General features: G+C 34.5%; 1 protein-coding gene across 2 annotated transcripts in view; it reads right to left on the minus strand.

Moving 5' to 3' along the window:
* The window catches only part of EDIL3 (EGF like repeats and discoidin domains 3), a 372,749-nt gene that overhangs the window by 11,932 nt on the left and 347,479 nt on the right, over positions 1–13,338 (minus strand). For both annotated transcript variants that reach the window (XM_058526450.1, XM_058526363.1), the window contains one exon: positions 11,618–11,773. In XM_058526450.1, coding sequence (XP_058382433.1) covers positions 11,618–11,773 — 156 coding nt within the window. The remainder of the gene's footprint in view (positions 1–11,617; positions 11,774–13,338) is intronic.

A 13,338-nucleotide genomic window follows, 5' to 3' on the forward strand; every position in this document is an offset into this window, starting at 1 on the left:
TCTAAACTGTGGCTATATTTTTAAACTATCTGCTTTCTAGCACTCAGATTTTGACTGCCATAAGAAATATTCCTACAGAAAAAACAGAACTGGAAAATCATCTGCTTTTCGAAGATATCTCCAGGAGATATTACCAGGAGTAGCTAGAGAGTAAGACTATCTAATTTTTCTTTTTAAACTAACATCAGAAATGTAGAAATGCCTTTCCTCTTTTCTATGAAAGTACAGAGCAGTCTGCCTCTCTATTGAAGCCCAATGCTCATTTCTCAGAATTTCCTAAATCACACCAGCCATTTTGCATTTTATCAGAACAATCTGTAGTCTGATTCTACCCCTTCATAAATGATATCTAAATGACGAGGCAGTAGAGAAATTGGTGTCTGATAATTCCTGCCTTACATTAGGAACCTTTTCCTCACTCCATGTCTCTTTGAAGAATTTCATCCTATCTTGGTCAGAAACGGCTAAGTACAGAGCTATATGTATGAGCACAGCAGTGATTTAAGCATTCAGAAATGTGTCTTCTAAGCCAGACTGGTGCTGAGGAGAAAAGAGTGTCAGGGAGTGGCAGAAGATGATCCTGGAGCTGGATGATGAGGTGGCAAAGTGGAATCTCCAAGCTGAAACAGGGTGTGTGGGTGTGTGCGTAAGTATGTGTTTGCTTAGGCATAGAAGGAAGGCATTCTCCTTTAAGGTCTCTCCTTCTGGGTATTCTCAGGAGACCATCTGGACCAGCTGGAAGATCTGGGAGATCTTTAATAGAGATAGAGTTGCAAGATATAACATTTGAGATACACTTATACTAAAAAATCATTCATTGTTTATCCAAAATTCAAATTTAACAGAATGTCCTGTATTTTTATTTGCTAAGTCTGGCAACCCTAAAAGAAGAGCACAGGGAATCCTGGCCTTGAGGTGGACAGGTGCAAACTCTGCTTTGGTCTGAGCTGAATCCTGGGTCTTTTTGTCTCAATGAGTTAACAGTATACTGATTATTAAAATATATTTGATATCAAGAGGGAAAAAAAAGTTAACTTTGCTATTACTTACAGATATTGCTGAACTACCAAAAAGAAAAAAAGAAATAAAAGTGCAATTTTGCTATGTAAGAATAATATACTTTTCATTCACGAGGAATGCCTCCCTTTAATTATTATTAACTATTTAAAATTTCATTTACCTGTACAAAATTAATTTTGTTTCTAGCTTTATTGGAAAGCAGGAACTTAAATTCCTGTGTTTGGTCTTCTGGGGTTTGGTCATCAGTCCACAATTTCAAAAATCTGGGAGGAATGCCCCTTCATGCAGGTATATCACTGGATTCATCTTTTATTTAATAAAGTTATCTTTTAATCAGTTTTGTGTCTCAAATTACACCAGAAGCTTTATGATGAGGAGAAATGTGTTGCCTCTTTAATAAGGGCCTGAAGGGGCTTAGTACAAGATGTGAGTCTCAAGGGCACTCCATACGTATTAATGCGTTTCCCCTTCAAGATCCAACAAAAGGAAGCACATAACAATCACTGTCAAATGGGTCATTCTATAGGGTGTGGCAGATTCAGAAGTCCATTTATAGCTTCCCATAAACATGGAACTATAACAGTATCTTTTATTCTTTTTCAGATTTAAACTATGAAGAAGTAGAAAAAGACTGGAATGTTAATTCATTTTGAAAGTAATAGAGACTTTTAATTGTTCAACACATTGCAGCTGAAGGTGTGATGGTGCTTAGTAAAAATGACAGGGGTACCATGTAGAACCGATGTCCCTGAGGATTTTTCTTACCTTCAAAGTATACTATATTAAACAGTCAAAATATTAGTTATTTGGTAATTATTTAGAAATGAAATGGGTTCAAATTTTTCTGTATTCTAGCCAATGGTCAATGCATAGTTCCAACAACCAAAAGAATGACATAGTTTCTGTCATACGCAGACTGAACAAATACTCATTTTCAGACTAGGAATGATAATCACTAGATTCACATTAAATAGGACTCTGTAATTTTTCTAACAAAAATACTAAAAATTTTTCTCAGCTAAGCTCTCCAGCTTTTATCAGGTTCATCATTGCCTTTTAATGAATAATAACATACTTGAATTTTTAACATTTTGTTAAAGTTTGATAGTCTTGACCATTCCATTGGGGACCTATCACCACTCAATACATTTTTTTAACTTTCATCAAAACTTTAGTAAATTGGCAGCATTTGACAGTTTGCCTCCCATCCTCGATCTATATCTATATATATTTTTTTCCAGTGAGGAAGATTAGCCCTGAGCTAACATCTGTTGCCAATCCTCCTCTTTTTGCTGAGGAAGATTGGGCCTGGGCTAACATCCATGTCCATCTTCCTCTACTTTACACATGGGACACCGCCACAGCATGGCTTGACAGGCAGTGCATAGGTCGGTGCCTGGGATCTGAATCTGTGAATCCCGGGCCACTGAAGCAGAGCACGTGAACTTAACCACTACACCACTGGGCCGGCCCCAGATCAATATTTTTTATGTGTAACATTTTTAATCAATGTGTAGGGTCATAGTTGAGCTAACACTTGATGGTCCCTCACAGTAGTAATACAAACATGACCTAAATAAAAGAATGAGTAACTCTTTTCCATTGAGTAATACTGTCATTATACAATTTTGTCTAATAATATGGAAGTCAAACATAAACATGATATTCAGAATTTTCAGTGTGGAAATTTTTATTAATTTCTGATGAGTGATAGTGGATTAGGAAGACAAAAAATTACAAATTTTAAGTTTTTTGACATTTGAACATTGGGAAAATTAAGACCATAAAGCATGTAATAATAAAAAAAATTATTTTTTATTTATGAACATTTTAGTTGAATAACACTATTATGTAACACATTCCTTGCATTTTTCACACATATTTTTTCATTCATCCAGAAACATCTGTTAACTAGAAAAACTATATGGTTTCACATTTTAAGGTAGTTTATCAAATTTTCTGAAAATAAAGAAGCTCTGAGTTTGGGGGACATAAATAATTAACACAAAGAACAAACATATATTTGTTCCTTGTTATTGCATTTCTCTGCATTGTTGTCTCCTTTCTCCATAAACTTCTACCTTATTGAGAATGATGTTTCAGAGCATTTGTGCTGAGATGTTATCTGTCACCAAAGATGAGTCATGGCAGCAGGGATGTTTTTCCTCCTCCTTGCCCCCAGCCCATCCCCAAACTGATGAGTTTTATGGATTTTGTGCCTGATGTTTACTTGTTTTTTTCTACTACCTGATGATGTGTCCTTAGACAAGCCCTCTGCTCTGTTTTTTGCTTTAAAGGAAGAAGATAAAAAAATCTAAATGCCATCTAAGAAATGTAAAGTCTTCATTGGCCAAAATTAACGGTATATTTTACATTGTTCTTCTTTAATATTATAGAATGTGAAATAACATACAAAGAATTTTCTTTGCAACTTCAAAATCGAACCTTGAAGAAAGACAACTAGCTTTCTATTGCTGTCTCCAAATAAACTGAATGACTTCTTACAATTAAAGAGCTCCTTAAGGTTGAGCTTCTGATTGTTCCTGTGGCTGGTCTGTCTCTCTAGCATGTAGCTAGTTACTCCATTCTACAATCATAATTAAGTTACTAGCCCTCTCCCTGTTCACCTCCATCCCATAAGCCCCATTTCCCATTCCTCTCTTCCTTTTCTGCTCATAGACCCTCTTTTTTTTTTTTTTATTTTTTCCCCCACAGCCCCAGTAGATAGTTGTATGTCATAGATGCACATCCTTCTAGTTGCTGTACGTGGGACGCGGCCTCAGCATGGCCAGAGAAGCGGTGCGTTGGTGCATGCCCGGGATCCGAACCCGGGCCACCAGCAGCGGAGCTCGAGCACTTAACCGCTAAGCCATGGGGCTGGCCCCATAGACCCTTCTTTACCCTAGGATCAGGAGCAAACATGGTAGGCAGAACACTTGAAGCTCATGTTAAACATGGAAATGGAAATACAGTCCTCCTTGTAGCTGATCCAGTCCTGTTTATTTGCCTCTGGACTCGCATCCAGTCTCCACCTTGTTTCTGACCCCAAGCCCTGACTTCTCAACCGGTTCTGACAAGTGAGTCATGCTGTTCTCTGTGCACCTTAACAACTGCGATCACACTACTCACTGGTGACAATCTGCTGCTTTTCGAATTTAAATTTGTTAGAAGTGGTTGTCCTTTCCCAATCCAGTAGGCAGATGTAGGTCTGCAAACAACTTTCACTTTGGTACATCAATTCTTCTATACTGGAATATTTTCTGAGATGTGGCCCTACTGGTCAGAGGCCAGTGAGCATAAGTGAGGCCATCTTGTTATGCTAAATGGCCCCAGCCCCTCCTCTGTGTGACCACTCGCTGCTCTGCATGTACTCTAAAAACTTCACATGCTTTCCTGATTTATGGCCTCCACTTATGCACGTACTCCCCTATAACTTGATGAATTAAAACATTGTTCTATGAGTTTCTCTCCAGGAACAGGCTGACCACAGGCAGGAAACACACCTAGAAATTTTCCATCACAACTGACAGAAGAATGGAACAACGTGACGCCTGGAGCCTGTCAAGCCTGGATACCAATATCCCTGGACCCTCTTCTCACTGCCCATTTTCCCTATACAACACCTCAAGATTCTGTAATTTTTGAAGATGGTTTTTTGAGACGTTAGTCTGCTGTCTTCCTGGTTATGCTGGCTAATTAAATTAAAACTTCCTTTCTCAATGTCTAACTCATGATTAATTGGCTCAGATTGAGGTGAGCAGAGCAAGCCCATTGCTCGGTAACATTAGCAAAATTTATGGGGGTCCCATTCTGTTTTTGGCAAGAGCACGAATTGTAAAAGCTACATAAGGAATTACAGAATTTCCTTGAATTTTATAGTTGGTATATATAGATTATGGAAATAACTGAACTTCTTTATTTACATGTTTTCACTAAATATTTTGTCTCTGCACGTTATCAACCTTCATTCAGTCTTGAGGAACACATTAGCCCCTAAGATTGTACCATTTTTTCTTTGAATCCCTAATCCATGCTGTTTTTATTGCATTAAAAGTGGAATCATAACATTATCTCCCTCTATCCACTCCTGAGCAGTGCTATATAATATAATTTAAAATTACAAAGAGCGTGCTCATCATTGAACTTTACATTCTGCCACAATAGAAACATTCTCAGGTGGTGTCCTAAGTTTGAAAATCCAATGACATCCACATTTATGTGAATATAGGCAATTTTGTATTCTTCCCACCAACCATATCCTAGTCAGGTCCCATAATGTTGAATTACGACAAGGAAGAAAGCAGAGAAAATTCTAAATAACAGTTGATACCAGATGGTGTTTATTTAAATAACACTGTCCTTATTTTTAGACAACGCTGAAACTATATCGTTGTCTCCTTAACTTAGTTCCAATTAAGTCACTCACCAAATACGTAAGTATATACACTACTGCGACTACATATGAAGCTCTAGCGTGTGGGGGCACAACTCACTTGTTATGTTTGAATTGGAGTGTTCTGTGTAAAGTCAGTTCATTCTTGGAAATTGCTTTCAGAAAAGCAGCTTCTTTTCTTTCCTTCCCTGTCTTATTTGAAACCAGTAACAGGACTCCGGGACTCTGAGTGGATGAGACTATTGGTCTCCATGCAAGATCCAGAGAATCTGTCCTTGATCCTGCTGCTCAGAAACATGTGGCTGCTCCACCTTGAAAGACTAATTGACCCCCTTTCGCTTCCCCCCTGCTAGCATCCTCCTGCTGATTGCCACTGAGGAGTCTATTTATTTACCTCCTAAGGGATTCATCAGGCTCTAAGTTTCTGACCCAGACCAAATTTCAAAAGAAGCACGTGGCTATTGACTACTGGACTGACATCTCATTCAGTCTGTCTCACAGATGAGCTGGACTTCCCAGGCTTTAAATATTCAAATTTAATTTCAGCTACTTGAGAGTGCCAGCGTCAGCAGGAGTGACAGGATGCCCCGTGGCATCCATAATTACCGTTGAATTTGAATGTATCCTCCAACACAGATTATGGAGGCTTTATTATGAGGATTGTTATGTTGCTGCTTCTCTTTCACATCGATGTTGAGAAAACAAAAAAAAGAGAGAAGGATCAGAAACTTTTTTCTATTGGGGAGTAACGGACTTGTATGAAAAGGACATAATCTGTGTGCTACTTCTTTCGTAGAATTGTTTTATTAGATAATACACTGGGTGGGTTATATTTTGACTCTTCAAAAGAAGCTGACTAAATCAAAGTTCTTCCACTTTTCCTGAGTCCCTCATTAGACTGGGAGATTTTTGAGCCACTATGTCATATGCAGATTTTTTTCCCCATACATCTGACACAGAGTAGACAATAGGGCTTGCTGAACGTACGAGTGAATGAGTATAAATGTCACATTCTTCTTCACACTTTCCCACCTAATCTGTGTTCCTAACTATTTACATGTATTATTTAAATCTAAAATTTGTTTAAAGTTAATACGTGTTTACTTTCTGGTGTTCATAAGAGAACTGGTAACTTACTAAAATCTAAACTTACTTTTGGAGACATTGATTCATACTGACTTCCACTAACAAATTAAAGGCCAACCTAATTTTTCCTAAGGGATTATAAGTAGTTCCATTCTAACTAGAAAAAATACAAAACTATGCTTAGTTTCAAAAACTTAATTTTGGTTTTGGTGTCAATTAGAGTCATCTTTTCCACACTTACTTATTAGTCAAATTATCCGGGGCCTCTGTAAACATTTAGATTTCCAGCTCATCTCCAGAGGGTCTCAGGTAGGGCCCAGAAATCTGTATTTCTTAACAAGCTCCCCATGGGTGTTATGATCAGACAATTTTGGTAACCACTGAATTAGAGTTCACTAAGATGTTACAGGATAGTTCTTGACAAATACGTGGCATTCACCTTTAAGGACCAGCAAAATCTTATTGGAAACAGGATTTTGGATTTTCTTTTACAGAAAATCCAGAGTAAAGCTGCACTTTTTTTGACTTACGCTTTCAAAAAACCTGGGTATTTCAGGGAGGAAAACAAAATAGAATATTACCATCTTGTTTTTTCCCCAAAGAAGAAAGGTCCCCTGGTGTGAATTCAGGTTTATTTAAACACCATGACAATTATGACTAATATATTGGATGGGAAAATCCATTTTCATTTCTAATTTTTCCATATAAGTATTCTTCCTGAAATTTATTATTGTTTTACTTTGGCTTATAACCTTAAAAATTAAATACTGAGAGTGTCTGTCAAATGTTGCAATTTTCCTGCTAACTGCAGTAAAAAACAGCTCCAAGAGTATAAAACAAATGTCACTTTCATGAGAGCAAAGGAACATTTGACTTTCAAATAAAAAAAGTATCTGCATCTGTGTTGTAGAGAACATAAAAGTTAGTGAAATGTTAGAAAATACTGTAGACTAGAAAGAGAAAAATAAGAATATAGGGATTGTAATGAGACAATATCATCACATGATCAATTACGAAAGATTTAATGTGCAATTTTGTCAAAAAATAAAATACTAACGTAAATTACAATTCTTATGAGAGCTCTGGGAGGGCAGTGAGAAACTGACATCTCAATGAAGAGAACAAGGCATCTATTTTTCTTCAATTGACTGTTGGTGAGCATGGACACACGCATACATATACCTATACATACACATTCATACATATATTTAGACACTCCTATGTACATATATAATTTTTCCTTGGCATTGCTTTCCTGAGGCTTAGTCAGTGACGACTAATAAAAAACAGAACGGGTATTCATACATTTTTAGAATTGCATTTACACCACTTACAGTAAACCTAGAAAATTGCTATTATTTTGAGATTGTTTTTCTGAAGCAATCTTGTTTATAGATGTACATCTGAATTCCACACCCACACTTCCAAAATCTATTAGAGCAAGCAGTCAATAAAAACAGAAGGACACAAAAAAAGAATTAGAAAACTTTGTTTGTAAATATTTCCTTTTGAACTGTGCCTATATAAGACATTTCACAGGCACATTTTCCCCTGAAACATTCAATTCATTTATTATACGTATTTGGATGTAAGCTTGTAGTTGAATTTGTACTTGTAAATATTGAAGACTTTTTCTCTTATGGAAAGTGACCATGGAAAACATGATGCAAATAATAATAAGAATCAATAGGAGATGGCTTATTTAACTTCAGAAAAATTAATTGCTAAGTTGTTCAGGGCCTCTTTAAAGAAGAAGAGCACATCTATAAAGGATATTTGAAATTATAGGTAAAACACCTAGTCATAATAGTCACAATAACAATAAAGCACAATAGTTATTTGTGTGTATATGTGTGTATATATATATATATATAAACATATATTTTGATCGGTATGTTGGTATATATTTTGATATATATGTAAAAAATGCCTATATTTCCAAGTGTTCAAAGAAATTATGCAAGATATTTTCTCATTTATTTTATAAAATTCCCTTCTTTGTAGGATTGGAGATGTTTACGCTCTGCAGTTCCTTCTTATATATAAAGTATTGCTTTATTATAATCGTAATTGCTGCATTCTCATGTACAGTTTATTGGTGTTTGTTATTTCCTTCAGTAATAAATAGTAAACTTATCTAAGGCTTTTCTTCATTATACTGAATTAGTTATAATATTAGAAACAAACTGGCTAAATTTAATTTTAAAACTACCAGTTTTACTGGCTGAGTTTAGCCAATTGTCCTGTTTATAATATTAAAATGGTTTAATTTTTCAGAAATTTTTACATTGCATAGATGACACTGTGACTTACTGTCTCACATGAGAATTCTGGCTTTCATCCTTTTCGCTGAATGTGTAAATTTACTCTCATAATTTTCCATCTTGCCTAGTGGAAGCCTATGTCTTTACAGTAAGGCTTATTTTGGGAATGTCAGAAACGTGTTATAATAAATGTGGCTCCTAAGTATGTGGATTTATAGCTATAATCTATTTTGCTTGTGCTTACGAGGTAAGTATCTGGGGCTCTACAACATTTGAAAGTAGACTCGATAAGTTTAAAATGTATATTACAAATCCTAAAGCAATCACTAAAATAAAAATAAAATGTTATAGCAAAAAAGTCAACAAAGGAAACAAATGAAATCATTAAAAAATTCAATTAATCCAACAGAAGGCAGAAAAACAGAAAAAAATGAAAGAAAAGATATGACAAATAGGAAATAAAGAGCAAGATGATAGATTTAAACCCAATTACATCAATATGCATATCAAATATAAATGGTCTAAATGCTCTAGTTAGAAAGCAGAGATAGTCAGATTGGTAAAAAGAAGCCCCAACCCTATGCTGCATGGAAGAAATGCATTTCAAATATAAAGTACAAATAGGTTTAAAGTAAAAGGATGGAAAAAACATATACCAACATAGCACTAATAAAAAGAAAGCTGGAGTACCTCTATTAATATGGCAAAGCAGATTCCACAGCAAAAAATATTACCGGGGATAAAGAGGTCATTTTCTAATGATAAAGTAGTTATTCGATCAAGAGGACATTACAATCCTAATTGTTTATGCATGTTTTAACAGAGTTTCAAAATACATCAAGTAAATACCTATATAACTGCAAGGAGAAATAGAGAAATCCACAATTATACTTGGAGATTTCCACATTGCTCTTTCTGTAATTGATAGTACAAGTAGATAGAAAATCAGTAAATAGAAAATCAGTAGACAGAAAACCTGAACAATACTATCAAGTAACTTGGCCAACTAGACACAAAAATTATACATACATTTCAGACTGAGATAATGAAATAAAATGCATTAATATGCAAATGTATGGTCTATTAATTAAGGGAAACAATTTTTAAAATTATTCATCTATAATCATTAAATCACATGCTTAATGTAAATGGAGACAAAGAAGTATTTCACCAGCACAACAGTTTAACCAAATTTTTCTTTACACTGTTTCCCTAAATTAATCTATATAAGACTTTCACTATTATAGATGTACTGGATAATGGAAGAAAATACTCCTTTACCTTAAAATTAATTTCAAAGCTGTATAATTTATGAAGTTCAAAAAACATCTTATGGACATATTTACATTATCTATGCAGCAGAATGCCTATCATAAAAGGTAAAAGAAACTGAAATAGTTATTTGCAATAAATTATGGCAGATATTTGTCCAAAGCTCAAAAAAAAATTTAAAGACAGTTTTACAAAATACCCAATATTCATTCAATCTAAGATGCCATTGATTATAAAACATGCTATTATTTTATGTTCTTCTAGAAAATAATGTGCTCCCAATTAAATTGTGACATTGTAAGACACACTGATTTCTGAGATGTTAAAATGTAAAATATGTATGTGTCCTGAGATGTTAAAGGTCAATAGGTATGGTTTTTATAAACTAAACCTAGAAACATGTCTCCGCTAAAATGAATTTTGTGTGAACTGAATTGAGACCCTGTTGATTCACTGAAATAGCCATTCCAGGCTTAGTATTTCTGGGAAAATTTATAAATTCTCTGCTTTGAATACTTGAAGAAAGAGAGACATTCCCAACTCTCGTTTGGTTAATAATACAATAACAGTAAGGGAATCAAAGGGTTACATAAAATAGAAAAACACATTATTAACTCAGAAATACTTAACATGTATGAAAGCGTGTTATATTTTCCCCCAAACTCTTGAACTAAGAGATGTTGTTTCTGCTGTTGTAGTCAGAAAGCTAGAGGTCTTTCCACAAAGACTCTAAGCAATGAATTAACTTCAATTTCATTAGTCCAACTGAGGTCATATTTTAACAACTGATCCAATTAGTGATTGATATTGTCCCTGAACATTTCCCTTCTCCAGGATCCCACAGAAATGCAGACCAGTAGATACTATGAAAAGATGTTCAAAATGGTAAGAACTTTTAGAAAAACAATTATAAATTATATGGTATAGAATTGTATGGTGCATTAATATATCTATTATTGTAATACTAAAACAGATTATACAGGTCAAAAAAAATTAAACAAATCTATGAATTAAAACACAATCAAGGAAACTAAGCAGAGAAACGTCCTATATTTTAATTTTGACAATCTAGTATAATAGTCAAAATTTGTTCATTTCTAAAATTCCTAATTGTCAAAATAATCTAGGAACTATAAAATGTTTAAAAATATTTTAGTTAACCTTTGAAATACTTTTCTCCAAAAAACATTTTTTTCTAATACCAGTAATGCATTTTAATAATAAAAATAATAGTAGCATGTGTTCAAACAATAACTGCTTATGTGAACTTTATGATAAACTATTCAAGCTTCTATTAGGTTTATAAAATACAAGACGAATTTTACTTAGTCAGATCTTAGATAATTGATACTATGGAAAATGTTATCAGTAAAGCAGTTTGTTTTTCTATGGGTTGCACTATTACCTTATCTGACTATAAGCTCCTTTACAGGGCTAGTCTTTAAAGCTTTTTATTTCACATATATTTTCCAGTGTATGTAGCCATTATTTTCAGTAGAGATGTATAAGCAGTTCATTCAATCACGCTTGGATACAATTTGATCCACCACTTCGGCGTGTTATAAACCACTGGGTGACTTACCTTGTCTTTTCTTTGTTTTTCATCCTGGTATACAGTCCAGTGTTCTCCATCATTGCTGTAAGCTAGTTTGTAGGAGCCCACGAACTGTACATGACCAAAATCTTTAGCTCCTTGGGTAATGATGCCGGTCACTTTGGTAGGGACCAGAAGATCCACCTAAAAAAATGGAAAAGACATAATTTAAATGCCACGATAGAGTCCATTACAAATTTGCAAGTCTCTTGAATTTAGGAGACTAAGAAATATGTATGCTAAAGCCAAAAATCTGTTGATTATTCGTATTTTGAAACTGACGACTGAGTCTATTATTGGCTTGTAATTTGGATTTGCCATTGGGTAAACTTAGTTTCAAACTTGAACAACCTTTTTGACCATTTTAAAATGAAACAGTGATCGTTTCAGTGGACCAAGCAATTTTATACTCCACTGGTTCATCCAGCTGTGCAGTTCTGTGTCACAGATAGTGCGGAACCGGCTATGTTGACCTCCTTGAGACCGATCATTGTTCTCCCAAGAGCTTGTGCTCAGAATTCAATTTGCTGACTTTATTGGTTGATTCAATAATATAAAAATAAAATTGTAGCTGTGTACATATCAGGAATAAAAATAGTATCAGACTTTTCATAATTCAACATTAAAGAAAAAAATCAACCCTGTTTCCATGAATTTTAATCAGTTCAGTAATATGTAATTGCATAATAGTAATCATTGTCCAATGAAAATCCTCTTTCAGAAAACTACAATCCTAAAAATGTTGAGGGAGAAGTCAAATATTCAAAAATGACAGAGGATTAAAATATGCGTTTGTGACTTGTGGGATCTGTGCTCATGATGTATTTCTTTCTGCAAAATACATACTTAAAGGGCATGAGACCTGTGGTGATTTAGTAAGCATTAAATTCATCAAAATGTAATTGAAACACAAAAGATAGGGATGATTTTCATCAAAGAATATACAACATTGAATAGTTTAGTATTCTTTCTCTTTGTTCTTTAATTCACGCATCTTTTCTAACATCTTATGTTGCTAATTTAAAAAATATATAGGAAACTTTGTTTTCCTTGTGGACAATTCTTATAAGACTTTTACCTTTTGTCTTATTAATGTTCCTTGATCTACAGCTTCCTCTCTCCTCCTACAATAACCACCTACTTCCTCCCACTTCCTATGACTAAGTGCCCTGTTACATCCTTGATCTTATCATCTTTAACTGTCATGATCCCATGTGTGAACTTGGTGGCTTTCAACCACTCTGTCCTTTTGTTTCTATTTCAGGTTCTCCATCCTGTGACATGTACATAGCCACAAATAGACAGCTGTGGGTCAGATACAGGTCATGAATGAGAAGAGAGAGCTAGGGAGAATGCATTGAATAGACAACATTTAGTGACGTAGATGCTCATCAACAAAGACATGAAAATAGTTCCCAATGTTTCACAGACTAGGAATATTTCTTAAAAAATTCACATGGGCTTTTTGCCCACTTTTTGAAACATTCTTTAATTAAAGACATTAGGCTCAAACTGGACAATGGATTAAGACAGAAAACTACTTTTACTGTTTTATTAAAACATTTTTGAAAGTTTATCAAAAACTATAAAATACTTTTGTTTTTGCTATTTTCCAAATGGGTATTATATTATCTAAAATATCTTGTGTGTCTAGCAGCAACAGAGGATGACAAAAATTATGACATCCTGGGAAGGAAACCGTTGCATAA

Source organism: Diceros bicornis, chromosome 1 (assembly GCF_020826845.1).
Source record: "Diceros bicornis minor isolate mBicDic1 chromosome 1, mDicBic1.mat.cur, whole genome shotgun sequence".
Classification (NCBI taxonomy): Eukaryota; Metazoa; Chordata; class Mammalia; order Perissodactyla; family Rhinocerotidae; genus Diceros; species Diceros bicornis.